Source organism: Zootoca vivipara, chromosome 2, assembly GCF_963506605.1.
Source record: "Zootoca vivipara chromosome 2, rZooViv1.1, whole genome shotgun sequence".
NCBI lineage: Eukaryota > Metazoa > Chordata > Lepidosauria > Squamata > Lacertidae > Zootoca > Zootoca vivipara.
Window position 1 is genome coordinate 116,965,245 of NC_083277.1, and position 16,184 is coordinate 116,981,428.

The window sequence follows — 16,184 nt, forward strand, 5'->3', positions numbered from 1 at the left end:
AGAGGAGCTAATGCCTCCGGCTCCCCCTACTGCGTGGTGAATCCCACTGTGGTGCCCACCGCCACAACTCCCTTCCGTAGAAATGCCTGAGCTGTGCCTCCCACCCCCAGAGGTCACCTCGTGCTTAGCGGTAGTAATGCTCGAAGCGTAGCCTCCGCTTCTGGAACTGAACCCTCCTGCAGCTCCTACTCCAGCGCTATGTCCAATCCCATAACCGACACCGGCCGCTCTGCCTACTGAGCCAGCTGCAGTTCGGGAGCCCATTGTGTGGACGCATCCTGCACTTCCAGAGCTGAACCCGTCCCCAACGCCGCCGTAGGCGCCAACTCCGTGTTCTACGCCTCTTCCTACAGCAGCTCCAAAGGCCATTCCAGCTCCCCCTCCAGGTGCACATTCGCCAACTGGGAAACCGCCACTCACCATAGCTGTGAAGGAAGACCAAGAAAACAAGTTCTGTCATTTTGCCGGTAGATCTACAAATCCAAACAAACAAGCAAACAACCCCCCAGTAAGCTGTTGGTATTAATATATATATATATTTGAGGAGGTATATGTTGAATATACGTACCAACACTGACAGGGTTCCCTGCACATATCCTGTTAGGAACAGAGAAACAAAATGCATTCATTATTCTGCAACTAAAGGTGGCTTACATATGGCATTTTTGTATGGTTGCCATATCTTGAAGACGAAAAAGAAGACCTTGGTGTGTGGGGGAGTCTAACAGAGGCGCGCATGCACGCGCACACACACACATGGTCTATATGCCTTTTTTATATAAATAATTTTTATTCAATTTTCCAATCAATAAACAAAACAAAACAATATTTTTTATACAATTCATCTTAAATTCACCCAATATCTTCTTGCTCTGCCGAGCTGTGACTTCCCTCCCTCCCTTCATGCAGACTTAGCTAGACTGACTTGCAAGATCCGAGACCAAGGAGAGACAAGGTTCCAAAAAGACTGGAGTAAATTTGTGGACTATATGGAGAAAAACTGTAGAAGTTTAAAAACACTTGCAGGATTGAAATAAATCCTACGAATTGACTGAAAAAAGGACAATAAGGAACTGCAAGACAGGAGTTAATGGTCTATATGCCATTTAATGCACTCTTTACCCCCAAACAGTGGTACCTCAGGTTACAAATTTAATTCGTTCCAGAGGTCCGTTCTCAACCCGAAACCATTCTTAACCTGAGGCACGCTTTCACTAATGGGGCCTCCCGCTGCTGCAGCATCGCCGGCGCGCAATTTCCGTTCTCATCCTGGGGCAAAGTTCGTAACCTGAGGTACTATTTCTGGGTTAGTGGAGTTTGTAACCCGAAGCGTTTGTAACCCGAGGTATCACTGTATGTGCATTTTTGCTCACATTACTTGGCTGGAAAACTGCATCACAAAAGCCAGTGAAGTGCGAATTTTGCAGGATGGCTGTGATTCCGTACACACTATGTTTTGGAAAGTGGGAAATCGGCAGATTCAACTTTGAATGTGACCTGAATCAAGCTTTTCCCACATTCCTACCTATGGTCCTCCATTTGCTGTGGGTCTGCAACTTCCACCCTCCATAATCATTGCCCATGCTGCCCGAGGCAAATGGTAGCTAGAACCCAAAAACATATCCATTCAATTATATGTATATATTCGAAACGACACCCCACCTGTTCTCCTCTCCTTCCAACATTGCTTTATAAGTAGCAATCTCAATATCCAAAGCCAGCTTGGTGTTTAGTAGCTCTTGATAATCACGAAGCAGGCAAGCTAATTTATCTTTGGCCTGCTGGTAGGCTGTCTGCAGTTCAACATGCTTGCTCCGTGCATCTTTTAGGGCAATGTCACCTCGCTGCTCAGCATCACAGATAGCTGACTGCAGGCTTGCAACCTGGGAATGGGGAAAAGAATAAAAATGAATGGTTTGTTGGGAAGATACTCAAGATAAAGCTAAAAGCAGAAGGAAATGGCATCTTCGTGGCTTCTTGCAGTGCTGATCAATTAGTGCAGGGATAGGGAACCTGTGGCCCTTCAGACATTGTCGGACTCCAAATCCCTCCAGGCTCAGCCAGCATAGCCAATGGTCAGGGGTGGTGAAATCTGACAACATCAAGAAGGCCACTGTTTCCCTACCCCTGGGGTAGTAAAAGCAAACACTGGCTTTCATCTCTGCTGCTGAAACTTGTCTTTTAGGGACCTTGCCAGTGCAAAGAATAGAAAAGGGCTATGTGATTATTCTCAAGAGCTCTTCTCATCATCCTTTTCAATGGTTAGTCATGGATATGGTTGAGATGGCTTTCTGAATTCTCCTCAGCAAATATTCTTCAAATATCCCCTGAACACTCATATATCATATTATTATATAAATATATATATATATATATATATATATATATATATATATATATATATATATATAATAAATATATAAATAAAAATTATTATTATATTTAAAAGGCATCTGAAGGCAGCCCTGTTTAGGGAAGCTTTTAATATTTAATGCTGTATTGTTTTAATATTCAATTGCGAGCCGCCCAGAGTGGCTGGGGAGACTCAGCCAGATGGGCGGGGTATAAATATTATTATTATTATTATTAGACAATCTGTAATGATGACACCCAATGATATGTGGTTTACAATCGTACCTTGGAAGTCAAACAGAATCTGTTCCGGAAGTCCATTCGACTTCCAAAACATTCGAAAACCAAAGCGCAGCTTCTGATTGGCTGCAGGAAGCTCCTGAAGCCAAACAGAAGCTGCGTAAGCCCCACTGGACGTTCGGCTTCCAAAAAAAGTTTGAAAACTGGAAGACTCACTTCTGGTTTCCAATTGTTCAAGAGCCAAAACGTTCGGCAACTAAGCCATTCGAGATCCAAGATACGACTGTATGTCTTGGAGATTTAACTTTGAGATTTGATTTCAGTCCTTGAAAATTTGCAGTACAGTGGTACCTCTACTTACGAATAACTCTACTTACGAATGTTTCTACTTACAAATGGAGCTCCGTCCGCCATCTTGGATGCGGTTTAAATAGGATTTTTTTCTACTTACGAATTTTTAGATAGGGTTGCTTCTACTTACGAATTTTTTCTCCCAATGCATTCCTATGGGATTTGACTTACAATTTTTTTCGACTTACAAATGTGCATTCGGAACGCATTAAATTCGTAAGTAGAGGTACCACTGTATCTGAATGGCTAACATGTGACGGGGTTTAAATATTTAATAGTTCATTTGCAATGGGCGTTTCAGATATAACCATCTTTGATAGTTGCCATGTGCTAGTATTTCGTAGTTGGCAGTATCTGATGCCTTATGACCAAAAGATCAAAGCCACCAAAAGATCAAAGAGTACATTGGGCATGCCTTATACCAAGTCAGACCATAGCTCCATCTAGCTCAGTAATAATCAAATGATCTAATTGTATCCTATACAGAGGCACAGCAAAATCATTCCCAGCAGAGGCAACAGGAAGGGAAGGGAAGGGAAGGGAAGGGAAGGGAAGGGAAGGGAAGGGAAGGGAAGGCAAGGCAAGGCAAGGCAAGGCAAGGCAAGGCAAGGCAAGGCAAGGCAAGGCAAGGCAAGGCAAGGCAAGGCAAGGCAAGGCAGAATGTTGCTACATCTGGGTTCTTTCTTGCAGCACACCCTCCAACCATTCTCACAGTTGGGGAACTACTATATTAGTCCTTTGTCTATGGGTAGCTTGTGATCAGCACCATTGCCGTTACAGGAAGACAAGTTCATCTGCTGAGCCAAGTGGCTAAAACAAGACTTGCTCTACCTGCTTCTTTGCATTGTCAGTATCGGTATGCAGCCTCTGGATCACTCTGTTCAGCTCTGTGATCTCATGCTGGTTGCATTTAAGCTCTTCGTTGAATTTGCCCCGATGGTTCTGCATTTCTGCAATCTAGTGCAAGGAAAACACAGTTACTCCTGGGAATCAGCACCACTGTTGCCACTTGAATAGCTGCTGGAGTGTCAAGGTAAGAAACCAGTACTTTATCTCCTATAATGCATTTGCTGAAAAAAAGGCAGATAACTGTGCACTGACTGAAACATGCACATTTTTATTTATTTATACACAATGGAGTATCCAGTTAATTACTTCCACCAGTGCAAGAATTTCTGCTTGTACAACTGAACTCCCTGCCCCTCTCCCTGCATGCCCTTGCACTCTCCCAAAATCTGATCTGGAGGCCTGGGGGAACCTCCAGAGCGGATTTAGTGTGGTGTGCAGTGGGGCACAGGGAGAGGAGATGGCGGGAAGTTCCACTGCACAGCCAAAGGTCCTTTTGCTAGAAGAGAGAGTACTTTGCTGGATACCACCCACAACTTTGATCTTTAATCCAGCAGGATGAAAATAAGTGCAGGTGTTAGCACTCAAATAAATCTGAATTGTGCACTTTGTGTACATGCTGGCAAGTCTTGAATTTGAAATGCTGGATTCTATTGGCACAGCCTGTTATTGGGAATTTATGTACAATGTGTACTATAATGATGGTTGCAGTATAACTCTTAAAGGATAATGACTTAACTTAGCCAAAACTGAGGCACAATCCAAAGTGCATTTATAAGAGAATAAGATGCACTCAATTTTAAGGGCTTTATTAGGATCACACTTTAATTCTAGGCTGCTTTATGTTACAACAGGCTTCCCCAAACTACGGCCCACGAGACTGATTTATGTGGCTCCTGGCAACCGCCGCTGCCCGCTCTTACTGGTGTGGCGCAGCACAGCTGCCCACTTCTGGGTGGCTGGAGCATTGGAAACAGCTTGTGCACATGCGCAAGCGTCATTTCCGGTGCACTTCTGGGTCAGAGGAGGCCTGTGCGCATGCACACAAGCTATTTCCGGTGCTCCAACCCAGAAGTGTGCCGGAAATAGCGTGTGTGCTGGAAATAGCGTGTGCGTTCCCCTGCCCTCCAGCCCGCCACACATTTGGCATGGCAGGCACTGGCCCAAAGCTGGGTAAGTTTGGGGACCCCTATGTTACAACTTGTGTGTGTGTGTGTGTGTGGCCAAATAGCCTCTAGTTTTGACCTAGAGCAAAGGACCACTATCTAGAGCAGGGGTCGGCAAGGCTTACCGGGCATGGGCCAGATCACTCCCGCAGAGATCCTCCGTGGGCCAGGCTGGTGTAGCACGACGCCAGAAATTGTGTCTGCGCATGTCCGCAGCACCAGAAATTGGTTCTTGCGCATGCCCAGACGCCAAAAATTGTGCCTGCGCAGAAGCGATTTCCGGCACCGTGGACATGCACAGAAGCAATTTCCGGAGCCATGGAAGAGAATCCCTGCGCTGCGCCATGCTGGTTTAGCACAGTGCACGGTTACTCGCTGAGCAGGCAGCTCAGTTCAGGGGCGGCTTGTGAGTCGGTTAAACAGCCTCCGTGGGCTGCTTCCAGCCCATGAGCCTTAGGTTGCCGACCCCTGATCTAGAGCTCTACAGTGCTACATTGTGCACATAGATCTCTAAACCATAGCTGCCAAGTTATCCCTTTTTTACAGGGATTTCCCCTTATGCTGAATAGGCAGCTATGCTCTAAACGATCTTCCACAATAGTTTCAGTTACCATCAACTCCATAATCAATTATTTTAAAAAATCAACATATGCTTCAGAGTCAATAGGTTTGCTGCAGGATGGAGAGATCATTGCTGCCGGACAATCTGCAGTCTGCTGCCCGAGTGCTGATGTTCAAGTCAAGCACTTGTGTAGCCACATTCCAAGCTGCACTCCAACATCATAATGGTTCCTTGGGCTGAAATGGCACTGTGACTGTACATTATAGTATGAATGAAAGGGCAGCTGTATTCTTGTTGCGCTAAATACTGATAATCTGCGGAGATCCCTAAATGGGGATTAATTATGGTACTCTGACTCACCTTGTTGTGGTAAAAAGCTTCAGCTTCTTGTTTGCTGGTATGAGCAATATTCTGATACCAGGCTTCTACGTTTTTAAGGATGAGGTCCATGTCCAAGTCTCGTGTGTTGTCCATTTTCAGAACCACCGAGGTGTCACCAATCTGGTTGTCGAACTGAGCCAACTCCTGCAGAACATGATATGGTCTCACTGTAAGATTGCACATGGCTAACCTTTCCTGTTTAAACATCATGCTCCCACTTTGGTCAGGCAAATGAGTTAGACTACTTACTGGGTTTTTCAAATTGCTCTTATTAAGACAAATTCTGTAAAAAAAAATGTGCTGGATCGCAATAACAACAGTTGCTTCCAAGCTGTCTTCAAAGATACATTTGTAGGGAATAACTTCTACCCAATATTAAAATTGGAAATATTTAGGCAAATGGAGACATTCCTATTGAGTATGGTGGGAATAGACTGAATTTGTAGGATCCAACCTCCATCCATCCAAATAAATATGCCCTTTTCCCTGTTTTTGTTTTCATTTCTACCATCTTATCTGCAACATGGCTCAAGCTCCGATGCATTTGGTATATAGCTCTTCACATAAACAATAGTTTCCTCTTCCCTTCAGTTGTTCCTTACAAAGCTCCAAACAGGAGATTCCACAGAGGTGAATAATGACGTGGGACTTTGTGACTCCCATTTTACAGTTAGGGAAACTGAACAGAGTCTGACATGGTGGCTTGCCTCAGGCACCTTCAGTGAGTCTATGTAGCACTTGTGGGGGATGGCCAAGCATACCTAAATCCCATTTTGTATAAGATGTCCAAGCAATAAGTTCCTATTTCTTTAGGGACAAGCTTCCCACATGGTTCATATTAAATCGTACCTCTGTAAAGACACATCTCAGGACCTCCAACTCTTGTGCCAACACATCTACTTTGGATTCTAGCTCTTCCTTGGTGAGGAATACGCTGTCAACATCCTGGAGAGAGAAGGAGAACACAAAGAAAACATGAAAGGAAGGAAGGAAGGAAGGAAGGAAGGAAGGAAGGAAGGAAGGAAGGAAGGAAGGAAGGAAGGACTGGTAGTACAGTGGTACCTCGGTTTATGAACACAATTGGTTCTGGAAGTCTGTTCATAAACTGAAGCGTTCATAAACTGAAGCGAACTTTCCCATTTAAAGTAATGGAAAGTGAATTAATCTGTTCCAGACGGTCCGCGGAGTACTTAAACTGAAGCGTTCCTAAACTGAAGCGAACTTCCCCATTGAAAGTAATGGAAAGCGGATTAATCCGTTCCAGACGGGTCCGCGGAGTACTCAACCTGAAGCGTACTTAACCCGAAGCATGGGTGTAATTGGTTCCGGAAGTCTGTTCATAAACTGAAGCGTTCATAAACTGAAGCGAACTTTCCCATTGAAAGCAATGGAAAATGAATTAATCCGTTCCAGATGGGTTCGCAGCGTTCGTAAACCGAAAATTCGTAAACCGAGGTGTTCATAAACCGAGGTTCCACTGTATTGAATTTAATAAAGCTAAAAATAATTCTGTTCTTTCTATCTTGGAATTTGCATTTTCATGATTCCAGAAAGCAGAAACATCTCCAGGCATCATTTCCTGCTGTGTGTGTACAGAGTATCTGCTTTAACTGCATAGGGGAGCCTTTGTGGGCAAAGTATCATGTGCACAGTTCCAGGTGCTCCATGGTATTTGGACAGTATGTGTGTAATTCATATTTTCCAGGCCACAACTTCTTACCTTTTTGAGCACCACAAACTCATTTTCTGCTGATGTGCGTCTATTGACTTCCTCTTCATATCTGTTTTGAGAGAGAAGGGGGAACACGTAGGGGTATGCTCTTACTATTGGAAGAATTTAACAGAAAACCTGCTTTGCAAGAACCATCAGTGGAACCAAAGAAAGGAGTGTTTACACTAAGGGTCAGCAAGGTTTATCTTGCCTGGGCCAGATCGGTCCCACGGAGATCCCTCTGTGGGCTGGATTGCGTGTGCAAATGCACACACCCGCAATTTTCAGAGTCTGCGTGTGCGCAGACGCAATTTTCTGCATTGGCGTCTGCACTGAGGCAAAAACCAAATTGGAAGTGATTTTCTTAAACAACTTTGGCAGTTCTGGAAGATTCCCCCATTGGCTGATTTTCCAGAGATTGCATGAAAGTGTTTACCACTCCAGAGTGAGAGCAATCAGTCATCCAGTTGCCTAGAATCACCCACATGACTGATATAAAGATATATTGGCCTCACTCTGAATTGGCTTCAGTTATCCACACTGATGTAATTATGCAGTCAAATCTGATAGGCTACCTAGTCCCATGAAAGAATGATGGGATCATGGGATCGAACAGGGCGGGGAAGCAGTTATCCGAAGAACGAAATAGCACTAATTGAGCAGCACAGAGGATGGAACAATGGTAGTGAACAGAAACCAGCTGAATTTTTTAAAATACATTCAGTCTTCTCAGTGTATACATTTTTTTTGTAGGCAACTGTGCTTAACATACACGTTTTTTTGCAAAACAAGCTTCCCGCATATAATGCATTTTGTGTGTTATTTTCACAAATATATGCATTTTATTCACATTTCACCCTAGTACATGCATTTTTGTACGCATTGCTTGGTTGGAGAACTGCACTGCATAATTCAGACAATTTTGAAGGATGGCTGGGTTTCCCTACATGCACTTTTCCAGAAAGTGCAAATGAGTAAGTTTGCCTTTAATTGTTCTTCCCCATCTCTAGAGATGGCTACAGATTCAAATGGCAACGTATATGAGCCCTTCAGCATCAAACAATCTTATCTTGAAAAGCAGCTATGCAGGTTAATGGGTAATATAAAATCTTAGTCATGCATAAAGCAGATGAAATAAATTAAGTCCATTGATTTCAGTGGGGCTACTCTGAGTGTGACTTAGTTGGCTTTCTCCCAATGTGCAAAAGGGGAAATTGGACTAGAAACTTCCCCCCCCCCCAAAAAAATGAATTAAAAATGGCTCCTCTAGTCCTGTGTGGGAAGTTAGGCAGGCTGCAAAACTTTCATCTAGTGCAGTGGTCCTCAAACCTTTTTTCTCAGGGCCACATTTTCAGAACAAAAAATTGATCACGGCCACACCAAATTTTATTGATGAGAAACACACTGGAAAACAAAACAATGCCCAGCAGTGCTTGATTTTGAAAAGATATCTATCCATATTCTGCATATATATAAACTACCAGCGGCGTAGCGAACCGCTGCAACACCCGGGGTGGCAAATTGCCATGCACCTGGGGGGGCGTTGCTACGTAATGACGCATGCGTCACTACGTAATGACACATGTGTGCTACTTAGAGGGGGATCACGCCCCCCCTGCGACTTCTAAACGGAGCCTAAACGGAGCGTCCAGGCTCCAGGTAGATAGCCGAACGGGCTTTTTACCGGGAGGCTGGAAGAGCTCGCCTTGGGAGTCGCTGGGTGGGGCACCCGACTGTCACCCCCCCATAGTGGAACCCGGGGCGGCCCGCCCCCTATGCCCCCTAGCTCCACCCCTGTATACTACACCAGGCACGTCCAACTCCCAAGAGACTGTGATCTACTCACGGTATAAGGCAACTGACCCATTGGAAACCAAAATTGTTGAGCTTTTGTTACGAACGTAAAGTTGTTGAGCTTTTTTTTGGGGGGGGGTACATTGCTGGGGGTCCACAGATCAACCGCGATTGAACAGTAGATCGTGATTGACCCGTTGGACATGCCTGTACTACACTATATTACAGTGGTGCCTCGCTAGACGAATTTAATTCGTTCCACGGGTCTTTTCTTATAACGAAAAATTTGTCTAGTGAATCCCATAGGAATGCATTGAAAAAAAATTGAATTTTTTTTTTTTGCCCATAGGAACACATTAAGCGAGGCACCACTGTACACTGAAATGTTTAAATGCTTCTTTGATTGTCCTTGAATTTTCCCACCACACTTGCCATCGTCTCCTGCCACACCCTTTGCGAACCACTGATCTAGTGAATGCGTTTACTTACTTTGACCTGTATTCCTCTACCAGTTCCTGCATGTTCTTCTGTTCATGTTGCAGTTTCTGTCTCTCACTCAAGAGACATTCTAGCTGCTTCTTAAGTGTGGCCAGGAAATTCTCGTAATAGCCTTCAAGGTTCTTCCTTGCAGGTTGGACACATTGGTGCAGAAGCTCCCACTTGGTGGCAAGCACCTTATTCTGCTGCTCCAGGGATCGGACCTGAAAGGAACATACCATCTAGTTATACTTCCCACTCTGGTAGGTCTCCCAACAAGGCCTAATTTCTTGCTGGGCGTAACATAGCACAATTCAGAGGTGAGAACACACTTTCTTGCTCATGCTTTTTCAGCAACAATCCAAAATGAAATCTCACCCCAATGCAAATCAAATTGCAAGGCCTAAAATCTTATGGGTAGGCTATAGCTCAGTAGCTTACCGGTACTATATGTTATCCCAGTTTGGATAAATGCCTTCAACCAGGCTACTGAAAGACTTCAGTTTTCCTCTGAAAATTCTTTGGTGTATCAAATTGTGTCCCCTATGCTGCTTTATGTCTAGAAACAAACCAAACACTTTTAGAAACAAAAGTTTCATTCCTAACTATTAACTTTCAGCTGTGGCTGCATTACAGATGTGGACCTAATATTCTTGTTGTGGCCATGTTAGCTGAATACCAATAATCAGGATGGTTAAGAGGGATAAAGAACAAAATCAAACAGATAGGAATCCCACTAGATTCCTTGTACTGCTTATCAGAAAATCCTGTGTTTGAGATAATTAAATGCAGATTGTCAGACAATGGATTTCAAGAATTTAGTAGCCAAAGCAGGAATAGGGTTTGTGCAAGTTTGCGGGTGGTGCGATTCGAACAGTCAGTGGTGACTTATCTCTGCCAACCGACCGACCAAAATCAATGAAGGGGCTACATGCTACAAACGCCGCTGATCCGCACCACCCATGGTCTGAAGAGGTAACATCCTGCATTCTGTCACCTTGGTCTACCACTTCATTTTGCAGTGTGTGTGTGTGTGTGTGTTTTAAAACAAACCCTCAAAACTAAGTACAAACAAACCTTTCTTGCCAGTTAACTTATGTGTTGAACAAGATAGTCACCCACTTCCTACTGGGAATCATAGAATCATAGAATGAAATAATTGCAGAGTTGGAAGGGACCACAGGGGTCATCTAGTCCAACCCCCTGCAATGCAGGAATATTTTGCCCAATGTGGGGCTCAATCCCAAAACCATGAGCTAAAGAGTCTCAGTCTACTGACTGAGCTATGAACGAGTCGTTCAAGTTAGAAGTTGAAATTGGGCATGGGAAACCTATGGCCCTCCAGATATTGGTGGACTCAAGTTCCCATCTTCCTTGACCTTTGACATACCTTCCAACATTTATCCAATGAAAATAGGGAGGCCCCATTCCATAATGGTAAATTTACTATTTATATCCCAGCCACTCTGGGCAGCTTCCAACATATATAAAAACATAACAAAACATTAAACGTTAAATTAAAACATCCCTATACAGGATTGCCTTCAGACGGCTCGGGGGATGGATAACTCCATACCTTCAACATTTCTCCAGTGAAAATAGGGACATCCTACCACACCCTCCAACATTTCTCCAATGAAAATAGGGGCATCCTAAGGAAAATTGGGACATTCCAGGATCAAATCAGAAACCAGGACGGCATCTCTAAATCAGGGACATCACTGGAATATAGGGACACTTTGAGCATCTTCTTTGAACATGCTGTCTGGGAGTTGGAGTCCAATGGGAGTTGGAGTCCAATGACCTCTCTGTGCTAGAAGGTTCTTAAGTGCTTAATTCAGTTGGGGTGGGCACCAAAGATAAGACTTTCCCACCATTTCCAGAGGTTCTCATGGTGTTAGATATAACAGTTCTGAAACAAACCATAAGCTGATTCCCCTGATACAAAGCTCCCTGGTGCTTGTTTGAATGAAGGAACGCTCTTGTGGGTATGGAACTGGTTGTTAAGGACCCTTCTATCCATAAGTAACAAATGAATTGGAATTCAAATGTTTAGTTTTTCGGGGAACTTATTTACCATGCAGAAAATAAAGAATGCAGCATGTAATGCCTTGCAGATAAAAAGGTAAAGGGACCCCTGACCATTAGGTCCAGTCGTGACCGACTCTGGGGCTGCGCGCTCATCTTGCATTATTAGCCGAGGGAGCCGGTGTACAGCTTCCAGGTCATGTGGCCAGCATGACTAAGCCACTTCTGGTGAACCAGAGCAGCGCACGGAAATGCCGTTTACCTTCCTGCTGTAGCTGTACCAATTTATCTACTTGCACTTTGACATGCTTTCAAACTGCTAGGTTGGCAGGAGCTGGGACCGAGCAATGGGAGCTCACCCCGTCGCAGGGATTCGAACCGCCGACCTTCTGATCAGCAAGCCCTAGGCTCAGTGGTTTAACCCACAGCGCCACCTTGCAGATGGATTGTACTAAATGTATGAGAAGATTTCCAGCAAACAAGAAAAAGAAAAGGGGTGGGAGTTGTTAGATAAAAAATAATCCGAAGGATCAAGGAGAAACTAGTAGCTTTATAACCTCCCATTTCTTTTTCTCCTGTGCTGCAAATAGTCTCCTGAATCTAAGGCAACCAATCTGCAAGCCTGTGATATTAAATGCTATGCATTTATTTCCTGGATGGAATATAAGTTCTCTTAAACTACCCTGCAAGCAACTGGGTTGCAGTGATTCAGGATATCATTTTACTTGTATGCAATCCGAAGTTTCTTCCACTACCCAGAAGTCTTAGTAACTGTGTGAGTACAGAACCAAAATGAATTTTGTTGCAAGTAATTCCCGCCCCCACCCCCCAAAAAACAAGTCTTGCAACTTGCGTTCGCATTTTCACTCCACCTTCCAGTCTCGCCCAAGGGAATTTGTGTGTGTGTGTGTTTAAAAAATAATAATAACCAGTTGCCTTTCCTCTATGATACTTGCAACATTTTTATAGGGAAATATAGGCTATCCAGTTTGTCCAAAAAGAGGCCAAATACATTCTCCTGGAGAAACAATGTCATTTCTTTTCATCACTCCATGAGTTGAAACTGGAATGAGAAGCTCCCTGAAGAACCAGCGGTTTTTACAACTAACGTAAGATGGACAAAAGAAAGCAGGAGGGAGGGAACCAAATCTGTTTTGGATTTGACATACAAAGTAGCACGTCAGGGAAATGGAGCAAATGGCAAGCACTGGAGGGCTTCTTTAGTGAGTTAGGAGAAGGAACTATGAACCAAGAAGCTCATGGCTCAAATGTTGTCTTTTAGGCTGTGTATACACCATACATTTAAAGACTCCCCCCCCCAACAGCCAAGAATCCTGGGATTTGTAGTTTACCCATCACATTGTTACAATTCCCAGCACCCTCAACAAACTACAGACCCCATGAGACTTCCCAGGGGTCAGGAGAATGCGCTTTAAATGTATCTCTTAGCCTCCCTCCCCAACTCCACTTCTGCAATAGGAGCATAATCTTTATAACAAGCTTGTTGTAAAGTTTCCTGAAATAATGCAGTGGGTCCTTTACAGGGCCGGCTCTAGGTATAGTCCTGGTGGCGCGGGGCGCCAGGGCGGCAGGCTGACAGGTGGGGCGCTGCGCGGCTTCACCGTGCGGAAGCCATGCTGCACGCTGTTAGGGCGCTGGAGAGATCTCCGCGCCTCAGCACCAGGGCGCCCGATCTGCATGAGACTGCCCTGGTCCTTTAAATCCGAAAGTGATTTATATATGCACTAGGAAGCCTTTTAAGAAGTAGATTTCATGGTGGGATTTGAGTAGGAAATGATAAATAGATGTGATTGGAGGGCACTCCTAGGACTAGGGAGAAACCCAAAAGAGGAGAAAACCCAAAAGAGGAGAAAAGGGAAAGGAGCAAAGGCGGAATGAACTACAACTAAAAGACGTTGGGGTCCAGAAGAAGAAGAAGAAGAAGAAGAAGAAGAAGAAGAAGAAGAAGAAGAAGAAGAAGAAGAAGAAGAAGAAGAAGAAGAAGAAGAAGAAGAAGAAGAAGAAGAGTTTGGACTTCATATCCCGCCTTTCACTCCCGTTAAGGAGTCAAGTCTCAAAGCGGCTAACAATCTCCTTTCCCCTCCTCCACCATAACAAACACTCTGTGAGGTGAGTGAGGCTGAGAGACTTCAGAGAAGTGTGACTAGCCCAAGGTCACCCAGCAGCTGCATGTGGAGGAGCGGAGACGCAAACCCGGTTCACCAGATTATGAGTCCACCCGTCTTAACCAATACACCACGCTGGCTCTCTTCTCTTCATTTAAAAATTGCCTTGGGGAGAAAACCCATTGGATGCCCAAGCTCTTACCTTATCGATGAAGCAGGCAAACTGGTTGTTCAAGGTCTTCATCTCCTCCTTCTCATGTGTCCGTGCTTTCTGCTCCTCTGGATCAACTCCAACCGAAAGTGGCTTCAAGAGGCGTTCATCCATCGAGACACCTCGGATCCCTTCGCCTCTGCATGGCATGCCACCACCCAAACCTCCCATCCTACCATAACCTGCAAAGCCACCCTGACACCCTTGGCCACCCATGCCCATGCCTTGGCCACCCATGCCCATGCCTTGGCCACCCATGCCCATGCCTTGACCACCCATGCCCATGCCTTGACCTCCCATACCTATGCCTTGACCACCCATAACCATGCCTTGACCACCCATGCCCATGCCTTGACCACCCATGCCCATGCCCATACCACCAATACCACCATAGATTTGTCCTCCATAGCCCTGACCGCAAGCAATCCTTCGACCTCCGCCACCAAAGTTATTAAGGCTCATGCTGGAGTAGCCACCAGCTCCCTGCGTCCTTGCAACTGGCTGGCACATAGAAGCACAGCTCCCTCGACCACCACCCAGGCCACCAGTGACAGAAACAGAGGAGAAGCCCCTTCGTCCACCAAGATATCGAGGACCACCACATATGTTCATGGTAGCTTTTTGAAAAGTTAAGCAAGCTGGTACTATAAGTGAAGCAATGGGACGAAGGAAGAGCAGAGGACGAAGTACAGAGAATCCCTTTGATATGAAATCAGGAGCTCCTCTCTTATATATGGCTCAAGAGCTGCATGGGGTGCAAAAAAATTAAATGAAACAGCATGGGTTTGGTTTGCCTAGCAGCCAGAAAAAGTTCCTTTTAGTGCAGCCTCTGCTCCAGAGCAAACACTTATCATATATGAAATAGTGTGAAATTAAAAAAACTTGCTTTGCTTGCAAGCTTTCTTCTCAGCGGCCTTTGTGCTTTACTTTAATTAATCTGCTTCCTCAATGTGTAATTATCTTTCAGCAAAATACTTCAAGTGGCTTGTTTACAGGTGTGTTTCACTTGCAGCTTCATCCCTTTTCATGTTTAATTATGTCAGGGAACATACCATTATTGGTAGTGAGCAATTTTTCCAGGATTACTGTCCTCCATCCAGATAGAAGGACGGACTTGGGGGAGTTTTCATCCCGAATTGCCACCAGCATTTTGCTCAAAGGAGAATCTGAAATGAATTTGAGGGGTACCTCCTTAATCAGAAATCACCAAGGACAGAAAAAGTTCCGTAAGATATGGGATTTCTCCGGGAGGGGGACTTCCAAAAGGCTCTGACTTGCTAGCAGACTTTTGCCTAAAGCAAATCTGGAAGTGCACCTGGAGGCTGCTATGTTAAGCAAAACGTCTGGCATATAAGAACGTTGAGAGAATGGGGGGGGGGAGTCAGGGATGTTTTGTACACACCTAGTTGTATCTATCCCATGAAACGAGGAACTTGCTAATAGCAGTAAAGGGATGCTGGCTGAAATAGGCATGACCTAAAGTAGAGGTCACCTCATCTGTCTCCTGAGAAATCTCTATGTGGGACAAGAAGCTACAGTTAGAACTGGATATGGAACAACTGATTGGTTCAAAATTGGGAAAGGAGTACGACAAGGTTGTATATTGTCTCCTTGCTTATTTAACTTATATGCAGAATTCATCATGCGGAAGGCTGGACTAGATGAATCCCAAGCCGGAATTAAGATTGCTGAAAGAAATATCAACAACCTCAAATATGCAGATGACACAACTTTGATGGCAGAAAGTGAGGAGGAATTAAAGAACCTTTTAATGAGGGTGAAAGAGGAGAGCGCAAAATATGGTCTGAAGCTCAACATCAAAAAAACTAAGATCATGGCCACTGGTCCCATCACCTCCTGGCAAATAGAAGGGGAAGAAATGGAGACAGTGAGAGATTTTACTTTCCTGGGCTCCTTGATCACTGCAGATGGTGACAGC

At 44.6% G+C, this 16,184-nt stretch overlaps 2 protein-coding genes across 2 annotated transcripts; both read right to left on the reverse strand.

Annotated features, from left to right (window-relative positions):
- Nucleotides 1-1,631: 1,631 nt before the first annotated feature.
- LOC132591657 (keratin, type II cytoskeletal 5-like) lies at nt 1,632-4,426 on the reverse strand. The gene is made up of 2 exons (XM_060271072.1): nt 3,775-4,426; nt 1,632-1,883 (listed from the first exon to the last, which is right to left on the reverse strand). Exons 1-2 carry the CDS (start codon nt 3,889-3,891, stop codon nt 1,632-1,634), a joined length of 369 nt encoding a protein of 122 aa, XP_060127055.1. The 5' UTR covers nt 3,892-4,426.
- Nucleotides 4,427-5,694: 1,268 nt separating this feature from the next.
- Nucleotides 5,695-14,857, reverse strand: LOC118077316 (keratin, type II cytoskeletal 8-like). The gene is made up of 5 exons (XM_035100921.2): nt 14,237-14,857; nt 9,893-10,104; nt 7,619-7,679; nt 6,748-6,843; nt 5,695-6,042 (listed from the first exon to the last, which is right to left on the reverse strand). Exons 1-5 carry the CDS (start codon nt 14,855-14,857, stop codon nt 5,695-5,697), a joined length of 1,338 nt encoding a protein of 445 aa, XP_034956812.2.
- Between the last annotated feature and the right edge of the window lie 1,327 nt (nt 14,858-16,184).